The sequence below is a fragment of the Acomys russatus genome, chromosome 1 (genome assembly GCF_903995435.1).
Source record: "Acomys russatus chromosome 1, mAcoRus1.1, whole genome shotgun sequence".
Lineage (NCBI taxonomy): Eukaryota > Metazoa > Chordata > Mammalia > Rodentia > Muridae > Acomys > Acomys russatus.
The window spans coordinates 20,232,955-20,252,055 of NC_067137.1; the positions used below are offsets into that span (position 1 = coordinate 20,232,955).

Consider the following 19,101-nt stretch of genomic DNA (forward strand, 5'->3'; position numbering starts at 1 on the left):
TGTAAATATGACCTTGATTTCTATTTTTTAAAAAGGTGTTGTTGTTTTAAGAATGGGAATGGAAAAAATTAAAATAAAAAAAGAAAGAAAGGGAAGGGAAACAAGATTCTGAACATGGTGTTGTCTGATTTAGCCTTTGGGAAGAGATGGGGGAGGGGTGGGGTGGCCAAACCATTCCTGGGGAACTTTGTTCTGAAACAGAAGCTTATTATGATCTGGTATTTGAGCTTAGTACGTGCCCAGCACCAGCTTCCTAAATCTTGGCCTATATCAACTTCTACACAGTGTCGCTAGAATGTAGCCACCTGTAGAATCCAGTTTTCGAGGTATCTTTCCTAATGGAGTGATATCTATCAAAGACCTCTGAAGAAAGGAGAGGCACCAAGACACATTTCCCTTTCTTGTGGGTGTTGGGACACAAACTTACTTAAATACAGCCTTGCTGTCCACTAATACTTAGCATGGGAGGATGGGAGAACTCAATCTTACTGTCCACTAATATTTCTGGTACAGAAGAGTCCACACATGTTCTTAGCACCACAAATATAGAACATACATCCAAAGGTGGAAGTAAGACACTTAGGAGATGAAGTCCAACTTGCTTAGTCTTCCAAAGGGAGAAACTGATCTAGAGGAAGCAATGCTGTGTCTGAGATGAGAGAAAATGCATAGATCCTTTCTGTTCTGTCACCTGGGGTTTCCAGACATGTCCCCATCAGCAAAGATCTATGAGCTCCCTGAGGCTGGGAGGATGGAAAGCTGGGAGGTTGGTAGAGAGGGAGGAAAGGAGGGTGGGAGAGTGAGAGAATGGGAGGCTGGGAGATGGGAGGGTGGGAGAATAAGAAGACCAGAGGATAGGAGGATAAAAAGAAGGGAGGCTGGAAGGATGGGAGGTCAGGAGGATGAGAGGATGGCAAGATGAGAGGCTGGGAGAATGGGTTCATGTATTAGAGCAGTGGCAAAGAGGGTGGTGTGGCTGCTGACCCACAGAAGGTATCTTGCTTGCAAGCCGAGTTGTCAGTCTCCTTGGCAGCGAGCACTGAGGCTAAACCTAGCCCCTGGCAGGCAATGGGTAGTTCCATTCTGAGCACTCACTTCTCTGGCACCTGCTACAGAGGTGAGATGCTTCACTGCTTCTAAATCAGAGCGTGGTTTCTTTCATGTGCCCCTCTGCCGTGGCCAGCTAGTGGATTAGAGATTATCTCTCTGAGGATGTAAGGTACCTGCTTACTGCCATCCCTTTCAGCCCTGATTAAGCCACCAGGCACCGAGTGTTACTTGCAGGCCAGACTTGCAGCCTTGAAGGCAGGGGTAGCGCAAAAGTCCACGAGTGTTGCCCAACTCCTGATGCTTGACTTTGAGCCTCAGTTTCCTCCTCTGCAAATGGAACCCACTATGATTTTCATGCTAAGAAATCCTCCTTGTCATCTTGCCTGGATCTGTAATAAGCTAAGAGATGCTAAGATCCTGGGCATACCTGTAAAGGATTATCTTGGTCACGCTAATTGATGCAGGAAGGCCTGTTTCAACCGTGGGTGGCACCATTCCCTAGCAAGGTGTTCCTGCTCTGTATAAGAATGGAGAAAGCTAGATCTGGGTAGGGGTTTAAAGTTTACCGCCTGTATTGTCCTTGGCTGGTGCCTTAGTTTGAGCGGGACCCCTGGGCCCAAATCTGCCTATCATAATGTTCTACTTATAGGTTTCTAGGACCCTGTGGATCCTTCTACCTTGCTATTCTTCTCTCATTTAGAGTCCCAATAGGATATCCTAGCCAATGGTCAGAACATTCTCCACAGTTGAGTGGAGAGTGGGATATGACTTTCTCATGTACTCTGGTGCCTCACATTTGACCATGTCCCCTGGAGGGGGAGACCTGGTGGCACTCAGAGGAAGGACAGCAGGTTACCAAGAAGAGACTTGATACCCTATGAGCATATACAGGAGGAGGTAATCCCCCTCAGGAACAGTCATAGGGGAGGGGAAATAATGGGAAAATGGGAGGGAGGGAAGAATGGAAGGATACAAGGGATGGGATAAACATTGAGATGTAACAAGAATAAATTAATAAAACAAATTTAAAAAAAAAATCTTTAAATGCCTAAAAAAAAAAAAGAATGGAGAAAGCAAACTAAGCAGTGCATGTTCCCCTCTACTCCCAGATAGTGGATGCAATAACACCCACTACTGCAAGTCCTCTGTTGCTTTGACCTCCCCGCTGTGAGCTCAGACAGGCCCCTTCTCTCAAGTTGCTTTTGTCAAAGTATGTGCACAGCAGCAGGACAAGAAACTACAAGAGTCTTCCTCTGAGATCTTGCCTTTCGGGGAGGCATGAGCCCCACCCCTGGCTTTTAGTCTACAAAGGGCTGGCAATAACTCCCTGAGGTGTCTGAGGCATGCGCATCACTCATGGTTAACATTCACCTAGAAGTTTGGGTCCTTCTTCATGACCTGTCATCGGTGTTCATTCTCACACTGGCACCGTTTTCCTCAAGCTCTCCTTGAGAGAACAGTCGTGTGGCCTTCATAACAGCAGCTGAGCCTACATACAAGGGCCTCTTCCTCCTATCTCCCTCTCCCTCGCTTCTCTTTCCATTTCCCTTTGCTGCGGTTTTCTCTCCTTCCTCCTTCCCTCCTTGCTCTTTCCCATCTCTCTCTGCCCCTAGATCCCCCTCTCCTTTGCCTCATCTGACTGGTCTCTCTCCCCCCACATCCCTCCCTCTTTTTTCCTCCCTAAAGCCCTGAGGTGTGTCAAGGTGGCATATAGCTGGAAGTGGTTTGCGCGGGAGTGTTTCTCCGCCAGAGAGCAGTTAAGTGCCTTATTTTCTTCACTCGGGTGACTAAATTATTCTCCATGTGTTAAACAGTGTAATTAAACACATACACATGAGAGTGAGTGGGAGCCCCCTTCCCCCACCCTTTCTTGTTCCTTGTCAGCAGAGAGAGTGTCAGCCCAGCCTTCAAGCTCTGTTAGTTTTAATTTGAGTTGTGGAATTAGTAATGGGTTTTGCTGTAACACTGTTGTGGGAAATAGATCGCTCCTAGTGCAGGGTTTGGGCACCATTTCAAATGAGTATTTGTTAAGGGGAAAGCCGTCCCTTGTCCTGTTCTGCTACATTACATCAGATTTATTTCCATTGTTCTGAAAAACACCAGCCAGGAGAGGGTTGTGTGCATCACTCCTGGGCACGCAACAATTGAACACCACTTCCTGCTTCTTAGCTGACTTGAAAAAAAAAATGCAAACTAACTAACCCACCCTTTATGGCTGGAATATTCCAACTGCTTCCTGTAGGCAGGAACACCAGGGCAGCCCAGGCACCTGTCACTGTGAGGCCGGAGGGACCTGCTTTTCTGGGCCTGTCACTGGCAGAAAGTGACTGAGTGAGGTGGTGGGAGGAAAATTGGATGCTGGAAAGAAAATAAATGAGTGAAGAGAGCCCAGCAGGCCAGAGTTGAAAGAGATCTGCGGGCTGCGAGGATTCCTCTGCATCCGTTTGCCACTATCCTCCTCTGCTGGATGAGTCCCACTGAAGTCCTGTCATGTTCTTCCTTGTTCCATAGTGTTTTCTGTCTTCAGCAGCTCTTTTCCTTGGTGCTGTCCAATCAGGCAGCCACTAGTTGCACGTAGATGGGCACAGTTGAATGCAATTTAAATGTAAATGAAATAAAACGGAATCAAATTAAAAGTCCGTCACTTGCCTTACAGTAAGAGCTCAAGGGCCACGTGTAACCTGTGAGGCCTGTGTTGCCTGTGATGGCATATTAGTCAGAGTTCTCTCTAGGGTACCAGAACCAAGAGAATGAATATATTAAAATCAGGCCTAAGTGGCCTGGCTTACATGATATGACCAGAATAGTCCAACAGTGGCTAGCTCACAGCAGAGATCTCAAGAACCCAATAGCTTCTTAGGGCCCTGAGACAGCCAACCCTATGCCCTTCCAGAACAGGTATGTTCTGGAAGGCTTGGGAACCAGGATGCAGGGCCTGGGAACAGTGCCAGCTGTGGGCCTTTTCTCCCAGGAGACTGACTATGGTCTCTAAGCTTCCTGCCTGCTTGGCTGGGTGACCTCCATCCTGTATGACTTGTTTGTACACATGCACTAAAGCCACCCCTTGCTCCAGGTGACTGTAACTAACCAAATGTCAAAAAGCCTGCCTGCAAGTGAAGGACTGCCTCTCTAGCCAACTTGCACTCCTGCTTGGGCACAGAAGAGAGAGAGCAGCAACGGACCACTTGGAATGTAGCCCCTGGGACTGATGCCACACATCCACCTCCCCAGTGGGCCAAGAGCAGCTTAACATACAGGACCAGAGCCATTTCATCTAGTGCAACACATTGCCTTAGACATGGTGCAGACCCTAAATACAGTTTTGTTCCCTTTAACCCAGAAGTGAGACGTTCAAACTATTTTCAAAATGAAGTCCAGCTAAGACAGATCCTGCTCACATTGAACATGCGCAGCAGTGAGCCTTCATATGCAAAGACAGCTTTGCAAGCGCGCGGGTCACGCTTCGTCCTGCTAGTTGTGAGGTCACTTAGAGCTTTGATTCCATCTGCTCTTGGGATGTGCTTCTCTTTTATTTCCATTATTAAACATAGTGAGGAAGCTGCAAAGGCTTTTCATTTAGCTCTCAACACTTCTTTGGTGGCTGAGGGGAAAATGCTGAACAGAGCAGGGCAAGGGATGTAGTGCACTGACCATTACAGTATAGTGATTCCAAGGTAATCCTCACGTACTGGTCTGTATCTCTGGACCAGACTTTGAACTATGACTTCTGTTTACTGTGCCACGTTCTGCCTCACTGTGCTGTACTGCCCGCTGCTCCTGTATGGCAGACTGCACAGTCTGACCAAGGTAGTCTTCTCTTAACCCTTTACATGTACTGAGTAAGAGGATATTGTTATCAAACAACATTTTTTTTCAAAAAAGACAAGAATATTCTCTCTCTCTGTCTCTCTGTGTGTCTCTCTCTCTGTCTCTCTCTCTCTGTCTCTCTCTCTGTGTCTCTCTCTCTGTCTCTCTGTGTGTCTCTCTCTCTGTCTCTCTCTCTGTCTCTCTGTGTCTCTCTCTCTCTGTCTGTCTCTCTCTGTCTCTCTCTCTGTCTCTCTGTGTCTCTCTCTCTCTGTCTGTCTCTCTCTGTCTCTCTCTCTGTCTCTCTCTGTCTCTCTCTCTGTCTCTGTCTCTCTCTGTCTCTGTCTCTCTGTCTCTCTCTGTCTCTCTCTCTGTCTCTCTCTCTCTGTCTCTGTCTCTCTCTGTCTCTGTCTCTGTCTCTCACACACACACACACACACACACACACATTCATATTCTCTCTCTCTCTCTCTCTCTCTCACACACACACACACACACACACACACACACACCCCTTCCTCCACCATTATTTACTAAATGCTCAAAATGTCCCTTGAGTCTATTTCACTATTTTTTCTGTGTCAGGCTTTTTAAAGATGCCATAGAGCTATAAAAAAAAAAAAAAAAAAAAAAAAAAAAAAAAAAGTCCTTAAATAAGAAAATTTGTAGTGTTAATTACAAATCAACTTAAAAAAATAAAGATAGAAAGCTCACACAGTTTCTTATACTAAATACCCCAAACTGTTAATATTTGGCTCAGTTTATGAAAATAAAGCTGCTATTTTACTATGTTTGCATATACTAGAAGATAGTCATGCTCTTTAAATGACACTGTGAAAGAAGATAAAGCCACAGGCTGGCTGAAGATGCTTGCGACATATATGCCCAATCAAAGATGAATAACCCAAGAAGATAAAGAAGTTCTACAAATCAATGAGAGAAGGGCAAGCCAGTAGATAAATGTGCCTACGATATGAATATTCATTTCTCAAGGGAGGGAGCACGAATGGAGAAGAAAGTATTGAAAAATGCTCAATCTTACCACTAATCAGGGAAACAAATTAAGACCACAAGGAGTTGCTGTTTGCTCACACTGGACGGATACTAATGAGAAACTTGCCAATACCCAGAATCACTGAGGACATAGCAATGGAGGCGCTTGCTCCCTCGGAAAATAGTGTAGCTGACTTAGAGCGCATGTGTGCATGGTCTGTACTCAAAACTTCCACTCCGAGAGGTCCCACCCGGAGACACTTGGGAGGAGGTAGGCCCGAGCCGACTAAAACAGTCTCCCCTCAGCAGAGGACATGCACAGAGAAGGCTAGACTCAGCCTGATTCATAGATGTTAAGGTCAGAGGAAGGGGAAGTACCATGCCCCCCACTTCCTGAAGGCTGGCCCATTAGCTTACCCAGTTTCCTAGTCTCTGCCCATTCTGCCATTGCTCGACCTCCCCTATGTTATTTTTCTTGCCCCAGGAGAGTCCCAGCTTCCAGGCAGACTTTTACCTGAGTATCAGGTAGGTTTTCATCTCTTTCATTTTCTCTTCCTCATACCAGTGCTGTTGAGTCTTCTCTTGTTTTTGTGCTTCTTACAACGTGAGGCAAGTAAGGGAGAGAAGAAAGGAATGAAACAGCAAAGCCCTCTCCAAAATGACAAGTGGGAAAATGGACCGGTCCTTTCTGGGACTCATAATAGTGACGTATTGTCAAGTTCCAATCCCCAAAGGGGGAGACATGGTAGCTGTATGCTGCAAGTGAGTGTGCACAAGTGTGCCTGTGCACTAGCTAAAGGGACTTCCCGTCTGTCCTTTCTGTTACCCATCAAGATTCTCCCCCAGAGGTGGACAGGAAGCCCCACCCTGACTGAGGAGCCACCGGCAATTGACAGCGGCTAGGTGAGATCAAGTCAGTTGTCATTAAGGCTGTGACCTCTGGTCAGTCAACCATGATGCAAGAGGTAGCCCTACCCCCCCCCCATTGGGCATGGACAGCACACATCGAAGGTAGCCCTATACCCGAGTGGGCCTGGGCAGCACAAACTGGACTCAGTGGATTTAAAAAGAAAAAAAAAAAATGAGGCCAGGAAATTGAGTGAGTAGGAAGATAGAGGTTGATCTGGGAGCAGATGGGAGGTGAAAGTGATCAAAATATAGTGCATATAATCAAAATACTGTTTTAACGATATGGGATTAAAAAAAGAAGAAAATTCTTCCCCAGAGTGTCCTACCTTCTCCGGAAGCAGCCCTCCATCTGCCACTGCAACACTAGACAGCCCAGTGAATGTGCAAGCTGTAGAGAACAAACAGCAGGAGAGGTGTGACCCCCTCCCAGCATGCCTCAGGCCCTGGTGACCCTAGCCTGCCCTTGAGTACAAGCTCCTTGTCTTGGAAGATGTCAGGCCACTTCATAGTCCATGCATCCTCAAACGCTGATGGCCATCGTACAAATAACGATTGCCCACTGAGCGCTTTTTATTTACCAGTTATGGTGCTAATGCAGTGTGCAAGCACAGTTTTTTCAGAGTCCAAGGATGACCCTATTATGTATGTAACACAACCTCCATTTTACAAATCAGGGTGGCGACTCTTGAGTGGGCCTGCCTAAAGTCTGGCCAACCAGTGGGCTGATAATGGGTGGTGGAGGCCCTCTAGAATGAGCCAGGGACTCAGCCCCCCCCCCCCCCCCCACACCCCGCACCTGTAAGACCTTTGAATGACTCTGACAGAGAAATGAAACTAAATCCTTTAAACTTTAATTTTTTACATGCAATTATGCGCTCCTTACCAGCGATTCCCATAATTGTGTTATTAAGGGTAACTACAGTGTGGTTTTTATAAGCTAAAATTAGGTCATTGCTAGAGTTTTCACATACTCCAGTTCAATATTTGATGGAGAAGCTGGAGGCTGGGTGATGCTGTGTTGGTTCTCCAGTCCCTGAGCATGCACAGAGTTGGCAAACCCACAATTTCCTAACTCTTCATTACCAGGTGTCACTGCCGTTGTCTTGAATTGACAAGCAATTTCTATCACTGTTTTTCTGCTCTTGAATGATAGCTTGCTGTTACTCTGGCTCTGTCACTATTATTTAATTTGTTGTGGGTTGTCTGTATAACCACATTGCAGATGGTGAAGCACACAGAACATTTTGGTCTGCTGTTTTTCCAAAAATTAAATTCAACTTATATCACTCGAGGTGAAAATAAATCAGATTGCCCATATTTAACCATTGTATTATCTTAGGTTAAACTATATATATATATATATATATATATATATATATATATATATATATATACATATATATATATGTATGACTATATTTAACTACTTTTGATCCATAACAATGGTAGTTTTATCGTGCTCACTCTAATAATCGCAATGTAAATTATTCATACCTTATTTGGGAGAAAATTATAAGTACAATTCCCCTCTGAATGTGCTCATACAATGACACTTAACTGGTGATATTCTGCCTGTGAATTTGTGCTATCTCGGTAATTTTCCACGTACCACTACCAAGTAACTGCAAGATAATTGCGAAGTTATTTTAAGTTTGCATATGTTTTTCTAAAATTCACAAGTCTTGGCTGTCAGTTTGTGCTCTTCCCGTATAAGTTAACTCCCCATGTTTCCTCGCTTTTCCTCACTTGATTTCTTCACTGTGAAGCAGAGAGGGCAGGAAATATGGACATTGGGACCTTGTATGACACCTCAATAGATCTTGGCCAAAGAAGCTTCTAGGACTTTAAAACCCACAAGGGGCTTTCATGTCCCACTAATAAGGTGACTTTGTGACTGTGACCCAGGGTAGCTTCATAGATAGAGGATGAAATGTCTATGTTGTGGTATTGCATTAGTTACACCTGTGTGACGTCTTGGGCAAGAATCCTACGCCTTTACTGACACTGTTTTAAAGAAGTTAGACACTGGAATTTAATGAACCCCTACTGTATACCAGCTTCCCAGTTGGGTCAAATCTTATTTAATATCATCACCAACCCTATAGTTGTGGTACAATCAACCCATAAGGTAGAGAGATTGGTTCATAGACATGGACGCTTGCGCAGTATTGTAGATCCAGGACATAGGTGGTAAAAGAACAACGCCAACTTTAAAACTGACGTGAACTTTCACCGGAGTACCTCCCTCTCCTCCTTGTTAAACTCATCATATAATCTTACAGGTTCTACCTATAAAACAGCCCTGGGACTTGCCTACCTTCTACTGTCTTCATCACTAACTCTCCACTGCTATCTCTCCTGGGAGCAAATCCAGTGGCCTCCAACCTCCTCCAGTCAGCATGCATTCTCATCTGACCACCTACTTATTCTAAAATCCGCATCCTATCTACAGATATGGTCAGGATGCATCATATATGCCATTCCCCTCCCACACCACACCCCACCACCACACAAACACACACACACAAACACACACACACAAACACACACATACATACACAAACACACATACACACAAACACATACACACAAGCACACACATATGCATACACACATACATACACAGAAGCACACACATACACACACAAAAGCACACACATACACACAAACACACACACACAAAAATACACACATGCATACACACACATACACACACATGCACACACACACATATACAGGTGATTGTCAAAACCCCAAACAAATGAAAAAAAACCCACTTAATTTGATTTTGCCCCTCTATCCATTTTCCCTCAATAACTATTTCAGCCCCAACTAAACCCCACTAAACCCTCCGAGTCACTTCCTATTCTCCCACACCCTATGGCTTTCACAGGCCAGCTTCCAGCCACTCTGTGAACTCAGGGAAGCTACAGACACTTAAAAAAAAAAAAATTAAGCACCATTTCTCCATCTGGTACATTCTTCTTCCTTCAAGGCCTGATTCAAATGTTACCACCTATAGAAATGGCTCCCCAGACTGTCAGGAGAGCTATAGTGCCTCCTCCTGTGGCCCCAGACTTTGTACACAGTTTTAATGGAGTAGTGTCGTGTTGAATGGTACCCGGTTGTTAGAATGTCTAATCCATCTCTCGAGCTTGGTAATGAACCCCTAGGGTAAAAAGATCATGATGTATTTATCTTCAGATTGCCAGCGTTCAAAAGAGTGCATGGCACAAGGTCGGTGCTCAGTAAATGTTCATTAAATGGACAAATGCCCTCAGAGTCTCTGGTGCACATGAGAACACACTGAGAAGCTAATTCAATACACCAAGCTGGACGTGAACAGGAAGTGAGGGTGTTAAACTTTAGTTGAGGCTTGCCCGCCCCAGGGGCTTTATGCCAGGGACAGCAGAGATGTGACTCTCAGATCTTATAAAAGGGAAGAGAGTATCAAAATGTTCTGGAACCGATCATTTTCCTCTTTCTCACCAGAAGGAAAGGACTTCAGGCATCTTTCTAGAGATAGTCATGGCACATAACACAGAGTCTCAAGCGGAGACCTCCGTGATCAAGTTCAAGAATCAGGACTTCCGCTCTTTACGCGACCGTTGCCTGAGCCGGCGTCAGCTGTTCGTAGATGATGCGTTCCCTGCTGAGGCATCGTCCATAGGCCAGAAGCTGCTCAAGGGAAAGCACCTTTCCAAGTTGGAGTGGAAGCGACCACAGGTGAGTGAGCCCCGTTGGGAACACAGCAAGCTCGACAAATCTGAGAGCGGTGGGCCACAGCATCACCCAGTGAAAAGAGGGTGGTCCAGCTTCAAACCGAACAGGAGAGGAAGTAAGATGCCTCTGGTTTCCCTGCTGCAGTCTTATGGCCAGCCCAAGGGGTGAGAAGGTTCGGGCCACGCCTCCTAACTCGGTTCTAATAATGACCTCGCTCGTACATTAGAAGGTCTCAGTCCTATGACTGGAAAAATGGCGTGTCATGGTTGTGGAGCCTGTGCTAGCTGGTCTCTAGGGTCTCTCCACCTCCTTAATTGAGCCCATCTGTCAGCCTGCCACCCTTTATTCTCTTCAGGTTTCAGTGTCTTTATGCACCTTTCTTCTTACCTACTAGAATTGGCTCAAAAGGAATATATCATGTCAGTCATTTATACTGTAGGATGAATTTAAATAATTGCTTTGCCTCTCTCTTTTATAATCACTGTCTTAGTCTTGTAAAGGCTTGGTCATCCATAAAAGGACTTCAGACATCACAAACACCTGCGACATCGGGGTGGTAGTGCAGGGCGGCAATTGAATCACACTGACTTCCCCCACCTCGGCAGATGGCCACCAACTCTACTTTGCTTCCTCACTGTATTTTGATACTGTTAGGAGTCATAATATAAATATCTGATATGCAGGATATCTGTTATACCACCCCCAAAGGAGTCATGAGCCATAGGATGGGAACCACTGGTCTTAATGAGCATGCTATCATAGTAGACAGCATGGTAGGGAAGATGGTAGATCTTCACTTTGTTACAGTATTAATAGACCAAGGGATTGGAATGCCGTGTTTGATGCCATTCAGGGAAAAAAATAATCTACTTCTCTGCCAAAGAATGGGTTACATGCCTCAAATATGCTCTCTAATAGGTACTTGGAGCTCAGCTCAAAGCCTCATCATGGGCCCAGTCTGTGATCACTTTAAAACAATGCATCTTCCGGCCCAAGGAATGACTTCTTCACCTAGTCAGGGTAATTTTGGATGGGGTCATTCACTCACAAGAAGTGACTCACCAGAATGTATTATTCAGGAAAGGAAGAGGGGAAAAAAAGGATGGATATCTAAATGTGGGGTAAATTGTGAAGATATTCTATCATGTAACAGGTGACAGAAGGTACCAGAAGTAATTTTGTCAACAGTCAATTACCACTGAACAAAACAAACAAACAAACAAACAACTTTGATGCCAACACATCAGAATTCTCTTAGAAAAACAGGAAAGGAATTATATTGCCACCTGTCTACGGAAAAGCCTAGCCACCCTCTGGAAGGGCTGACTGACAAGATGATGAGTCCATTTGTTACAGACTGAATATGAAGTGCTCCCACAGGCTTGTGTGCTGAATGGCAGCTGATGGCAGTATTTTTGGATGATTCTGGAAGTGTTAGGAGGTGGAGCTTAGTTGGAGGAAGCAGGTCATTGAGGGACATGCCTCTGAAACTTAGACCTGGTCTCCAATCCCTGGTCTGCTCTCTACTTCCTGTCCACCATGCAGTGGACAGCCTCCTCCAATACACCATGTCACTACACGATGTTACAACTAAGTATCAATAAACCAACTTCCCAAACCGTATTCCAGAACAAACCCTTCCTCTTCTAAGTTTTCCCTAGGTTATTTTAGTCACAGCTGCACAAAGGGTAGCTACTTACTATACATGCTCTCTTACACAAGACCAGTACTTTGTGTGGGAAATTCATGAAGAGCCTTCAAATAAAATACCTTGCAGCAAATGCTCTTATACTGGGGTGATACCTCTAAAGATGATAGGAAACAGTGGTACCATGTCTGATAGGGTGTTTGCCAAGACTTGCATTACATGGGTTTCTTACATTTTTATTTTATTTTATTTTATTTATTTATTTGTTTGTTTGTTTCTTCCATTTCTAATGTAACAGAGAGTAACCCAAACTTGGCCTGGACAAAGGGACCTACAGCGAAGACCTGTTATTATGACTGTTTAATTAGGAAATTACGTAGATGATTATTGGTGGCTTATATATTATTCAAATTGCCCACATACCCAACAAAATCTATTTTATATATATATGTGTGTATGTTTGTGTGTGTGTGTGTGTGTGACTCTATATAGCACTGATATATAATTATATATTCCTAATGGACTTATCAACATTTATATTGATATTATTTAACCTACCTATAACTTATTAATGCATTTATGAGGAGAAATTTTTACAAAGTATTGGCTCATGTAGTTATGGAGGCTAAGTAAGACCATGACATGCAGTCTGCCTCCTAGAGACATAGGAAAGACTTACATCGGGATGAGGGTGGGGAGGTAGGGGGGCTGAGAGCCAGGGAAACCACAAGTGTGATTCTCAGTGGGACCAGGAGGAATTCATTTTGTCATTTCAATCTGAGAACAGGCAAATTCTTTTTTTTCTTTTGTTATAGACAAGCATTTGATGGATTGATCAGATAGGATCGGGTGTTCCCACCTACACTGGTAGGGTAGACTGCATTACTGAGTCCACCAATTCAAATATGAGTCTTACCCACCTCTTCTTTGACAAACACGCCCAGACAAAATATTTACCAAATAAATGACTCCCTATGACACAGTGGAGCTGACACACTACATTAACTACTACAGCTGCCTTGGCCATACCTAACATTCCTAAGCCCTCAGAGACTCTGCCTCATAGAATCAGATACGTCAGGCTGGGAAAGACTGTAGCTATGGGGGTGTTGAGAGAAGAAGAGAGCCCCATGGGAGCAAACAGACCTGGAACATACCTTTAAACTTCTCTGAGCCTGGTTCCTCACCTGGATGGGCCTCAGTGGTACCCCAGCATTACCATCGGGTTAGAATGCTACCTCTGCCTGACCTCCTGATTCACAAGTGTGGAAGGCAGGGTGCCATAGCCTTGGGTCTACAGAGCTACCAGCTGATTCTGAGTCACCGTCAGGTGGAAGTTCAGCACAGATCTCTTCCAGTATCTTATCACAATAACTTCCCCAGGGCCCTGCCTTGCCAAGCCTGCCTGTGAGTCCATGGCTTTCCTGGGCCCAGAGCTTGCTCTTTCTCAGCCAGTTGCACATGTATGGGTCTTTTCTCCAGGAAGCCACCGAGTAACATCCTCTCACTTCTTCCCGCCTTTGCTCTCTGGCTGAGGGTTGAGGTTCTAGGGCCCAATAGAAGGCATGGGGCAGACCCTTAGGGGGCGGGAGTTTGAGATACTGTGCCCACCTCTGATGCAGTCAGCCCCAACATTTCCCTGAAAACTTGATGTTGGTTATTGATCTGGGGTTTATTTTGTCCATAACTGGCTCCTTTTTTTTTTTTTTTTCCTTATAACTTCCATTATTTTAGTAACAGGTTGTGTGGTTATCAAATGCTTTCATAGCCTTTAGCACAACGCTTTAAATGTTTGCAGTTTTCATTCCTACCGAGATTCCCACTTGGTGATAATAAGTTAGTCTAAGTCTGGTTTATGATGTTAGCATGCATGCATGTGCGTGTGTGTGCGCACGCACATGCGTGTGTGCACATGTGTGTGTGTATTTACTCTCATATGCATATGACTTCACTGGCTTCTTAACTGGCAGTACAGCTCTTTATTTTTTTCTTAACCTGAAACTGTAAATGACAGAGGACACATTTATCCCCTATGAGAGAATTCAGCAGGAAGATTACATAGTTGGGTATATGAGGATGATAGTCTTCTAAATCTTAAAAATATTGACCAAGGTTATTGATTTTGGGGTGTTATTTACTAATTCAGTCATTTTGTCATTAATTTTCTCAGAAAGTTATTAGTACTTTTAATTGATCAGCATAAAAATTTCTGCTGTGCTTTTATATTTCTAAAGCCCATTTTTTATTTCTAATTTTATTTGGGTTTTGTTAGCACATTTATCAAAAGTCAATTCTATGTAAAGCCCCTACCCTGAGCAGAACGATTTATTTACGTTATTATTCTTGCTGTGCTTCTGGCTTGTTTTATAACTTACAGGTTATTTTCTTTATCACTTCCTTCCTCCCACTTTTGGCCCTTTCTTTCTATTATCTATGAATTGATTGCTTAATTTATGTTTGATTCTGTCTTGTTTAATAATGAATGCATTCGAGGTTAGGCTTTGTCTATGAGCATAGCCATTTTAATTTCACAGCTATCACACAGGAGAAAGGAATCAATAGTTATTGAACACACACCCTGTCAGATGCTGTGTTAAGTGTTCCACATCCTTCCTCATTTGCAAGGTGGAAGGACTCACCCTTGCTTGGTGAGCCTGCAGGGGATGGTCTAGGAGCCCAGCAGCTAGCGCTCACTCAGTGGGAGTCTTGCAAACGGTGGTCATCCCCCTGCTTCAGAGTCTGAGTCTCTCAACTGTCCTTATATTTTGTCACCATGTTGCACATGAGGAAACTGAGCTGCAGCAAAGAAGGAAGTGTTCGAGGTCTCCAGGTTACCTGAGAAGAAATGTCAGGGCAAGATTCGATATGCAGTCTGTCTGCGGGGGCTTTCCAGGCGCCCCACCCTCCTGTGTGAATCACTGGAACACAGCATCAGATGAGCTGAGGCATAGATAGAGCTACAGTATGGGCCGTGCTCTTGTCCCAAGCCACCGTGGTCTCCACCAGCTCCTGTTATATGTGTATGCATGTGTGCACGTATGTGTATGGCTCATAGGCATACATATGCACATGGGAGCCAGAGGGCAACTTCAGCTCTCACCCATCCTTAAGTACCATCCACCTTGATTTTTACAGTAAGGTTCTCGCCTTTTTTGTTTGTTTGTTTTGGAGACAGGGTTTCTCTGGGTAGCCCTAGCTGTCCTGTACTTTCTTTGTAGACCAGGTTGGCCTCAAACTCACAGAGATCCACCTGCCTCTGCCTCCTCAGAGTACTGGGATTACAGGTGTGTGCCACGATTCCTGGCCTTCTTTCACTTTTACCTGAAGTTTGCTAAGGAGGCTAGGCCAGTTGGTGAGAAAGCCCCAGGAATCTGCCTGTGTCTGCCTCACTAGTTCTGGGACTATGAGAGGGTTCCACCACATCTAGTTTATATATATATATATATATATATATATATATATATATATATATATATATATATATATATATATATATATATATATATATATGCACACACACACATACACATATATATGTATATAGATAAAACATATTTCATCTATTTGATATTTTTAATGTTGAAAGTATAATATAATTTTCCCTCCCTCCCTCTAATGCCTCTCAAATTCCTCTCCTTGTTCTCTCAAATTCATTGCCTTTTTCTTTAACTGTTGTTACACACATACACATTCCTAAAATATAAATGTAACCTAATCAGCCCATATAATATATACTTATCTGTATATAAGTGACAATACTCATATGTGTATGACTTTAGGGCTTACTATGCTGCATTGCATAAACAACTGGGGGACTCTTCCCTATATAAGACTATTTCTCCTGCTCTTATCATTCTTTGGTCCTCTGTGGTGTTTTTGAGACTTCGTGAACTTTCCCCCTTTGGTGTCAGCATGTCTATTGCTACCATCACTGTTCCGTTTATGATTAGGCAGCCATATTGAGGAGACTTCATAGGTGTCATTCTAGGAGACATGATCTCACAGTGAACTTCCTGTTCTTCGGGCTCTTTCCACCCCACCCCCTTCCGCAACCATCCCTGAGCCTTTGGTGCAGGAATTACGTTGCAGATGTACCCCTTGGAATTGGACAGCTACACACACGCTCTCTTGTTTTCTGCATTTTAACCAGTTGTGGCTTTCAGGCTTTCATTAATGGTCTCCATCTGTTGGGAAGAGAAGTTTCTCTGATGAGAACTGAGACCTACACTTATCTATGGGTGTAAGAACAAATATTTACAATGCAGTTAGGGACAGCGCTGCTTTAGTAAAGTGGTGGTTGGAGGTTCTCTTCCGAGACCCTGAGGAGTGCATTGGCTAGGTTTCAGGTACCAGGCATGCTTTCTCTCTTGCTGAGCTGGACTTTAAGACAGGGTCTACCAAACTCAGACAATCAGGCTTGCTTGAAAGGCAAGTACTTTACCACCAAGCTATCTCCCCAGGCTTCTACTTCTGTTTTCAACTTCTATAACTGGAGCAATGGGACTGGATGTCTTTATGCAGATAGCAGAATGCCTTTAAGACCTGTAGTTCTTTTCCCAATAGAAATGACACTCTGTGGTCACTGAAGTACCCCCACATTGTTTGAAAACCAGTGCCATAGCCAAATGCATAGGACCATGGCCCCTCAGGGCAGTTTTTTCTGCTTGTGTGAATTGGAGAGATTTCCAAGTACACCCTGCCCATGGTTATAACAGAGGGTCATATAGTAGAGCCATACTGTGCCTCTCTGGAATTTGATGGTGTCAGTTCTTTGTTGACAAAGCAAGTGAAGGCTGGTAGGAAGATGCTCTTGCTTGAGAAAAATGCAGGGAGGTGTGTCTTTGCCTGTCCTTGGTCCATGATCTCACCAGGAACCCCTAGCAGTGCATGAAGATGGTAGGTAGGATTATATATGGTGTAGGCCGCTATCCTACACAGGGCTACTTGGCCTCTGATCTCTGGGGATTTATGTATCCATGTGAAAGGAAACAATGGCAGAACAATTGCCAATATATGTAAATATATATAGTAGAAGAGCCGCATAGAGCGATCACAGAGAAAAACCCCATGGACTCTGAAATAGGATCCATGGTTTTAGTCCAGTGTGTCCTAAAAGTACCTGGGGATCCCCTTAGTAACTCTCATAATATCCATATTGCTGAGAGTCCTCCAAACTCGCCCAGATGCTGACATACTGTCTGTCTTCTGTGGCAGGCAAGCGGTGGGCGGGGCTAGAGGCCAGAGAAGGAGAGAGGTCTCCCAGGCTCAGTCTGCAAGTATGTGAGCTGTGGGCAAAGACCTCAGTAGTCTAAAGCTTGCATCCTGTGTAGCGTGTGAGTGGACTACACTCTAGAGTTGGAAATAGTGACGCTAGTTTCTGGGGTATGGTGTTTCCCTAGAAAAGCTTTACTCAAAATAAATAAATAAATAAATAAATAAAAATTTAAAAAGCTGTAGTCCTGATACTTCTCAAAGTCTCATCTGAAGAATGGGCCCTATTCACTTTTATTTGTTTATAACCTTCTAATAAAACACAGGCTTGTTGGGAACAGCCCGACTGACTATTTGATATAAGGCTCTTCAGGGCTTATTTATGAAGTTTCCTTGTGCAGTTTCTTTGTGCGTTTATTGCCCGTCTTGTCAGCTACACACACGCCTTTGACACCTGCTTCCCTGAGAGCAATAAAACCTGCAGAACAAAGCAAAGTTTCCTAATTCATATTTTAAGCACCTATTTAAGAATTAGTCCCTATCCTTCAAAGGCAAAGTGAATGATGTCGTTGATCCTGCACCGACACAAAAAGGGACGAAAAGAGGCCGGGCGTGGTGGCGCACGCCTTTAATCCCAGCACTCGGGAGGCAGAGGCAGGCGGATCGCTGTGAGTTCGAGGCCAGCCTGGTCTACAAAGTGAGTCTAGGACAGCCAAGGCTACGCAGAGAAAAACAAAAACAAAAAACAAACAAACAAAAGGGACGAAAGAAGCTTATAGTTTTTCATTGTCTTTTGTAAGGACTTATCAGAGGGCCCCCCTCACTTCATCCTGGAAGGCGCAAGCAGATTTGACATCCAGCAAGGAAAAGCAGGTAAGAACTCCAGAGCTCACATCCCAGCCTTTTGCCTTGGTCTTCACAAAGGAATCATTGTCTTAAGCCACACTCTTAGATGTCTATCAGCTACGAGCCTGTAATCTGCCCGTTGGGGTTTCCCCGGACTGGAGAAAGGGGCCCACGGAGGTTATCTTTGTGATTTCTGCTCTGAGCACAGTGATTGGCCTGAAAGAGCCTTCAGGAAGTTGATGGTGTTGGCAGTGAAGGAAAGAGAGGGAGAGGAAGGAAGCGTATTTAGAAGGGCTCACACTGATAACCTGTGGAGAAGGTCAAGGCTGCTCATCCTCAAGGGGAAGTGGAGAAAAGTCCCACCGGGTCTAGCAAGTCCCCTGCAGAGAGACCGGCAGGGCAAACGTTCGCAAAGAAACAAACAGGTGTGTTTTCTGCAGCTGTATAAAATACCATTGCTGATTCTCTTCATTAGTTTAAAATGCTGTGATGTCAGCCCTAGGCAACTCTAGGAAAAAGAATCAGGGAGCCAGTTGCCAAAGTCTAACTGGGGCTTCCCTGGCATTCCTTGCCAGACCATGCCCTGCCCCCTGCCCCCCAATACCTTTACCATCATCAGCATTCGCACCTCTTCCCCATCTTGCTTGGAGCTGGCTCAGTAAATTTTCTTCCCTCAAAGGGCAAAAATCTAGTATGGGTTGACCATCCTCAGCTCAAAACCTCCAACTGTTAACTGTTCCAAACTCTGAAATGTTTTGAGTACTACATGTCATCACAATAAGAAAATCACACACCTGATCTCACATGACAGGTCACAGTAAAAACACAAGTGTGAAAAAAGAAGGCTTACGATTACCTCCAGTCTGAATGCGTGAGAATGATGTATGTGACACATAAAGGAATGCACATTTAGATTT

General features: G+C 44.4%; 1 protein-coding gene across 1 annotated transcript in view; it reads left to right on the forward strand.

Annotated features, from left to right (window-relative positions):
* Nucleotides 1–10,255: 10,255 nt before the first annotated feature.
* Capn13 (calpain 13) overlaps nucleotides 10,256–19,101 on the forward strand; it is a 66,602-nt gene continuing 57,756 nt past the window's right edge. The window contains exons 1-3 of the mRNA XM_051154518.1: nucleotides 10,256–10,486; nucleotides 17,126–17,142; nucleotides 18,151–18,211. Of these exons, the coding sequence (XP_051010475.1) occupies nucleotides 10,285–10,486; nucleotides 17,126–17,142; nucleotides 18,151–18,211 (280 nt within the window). The 5' untranslated portion in view covers nucleotides 10,256–10,284. The remainder of the gene's footprint in view (nucleotides 10,487–17,125; nucleotides 17,143–18,150; nucleotides 18,212–19,101) is intronic.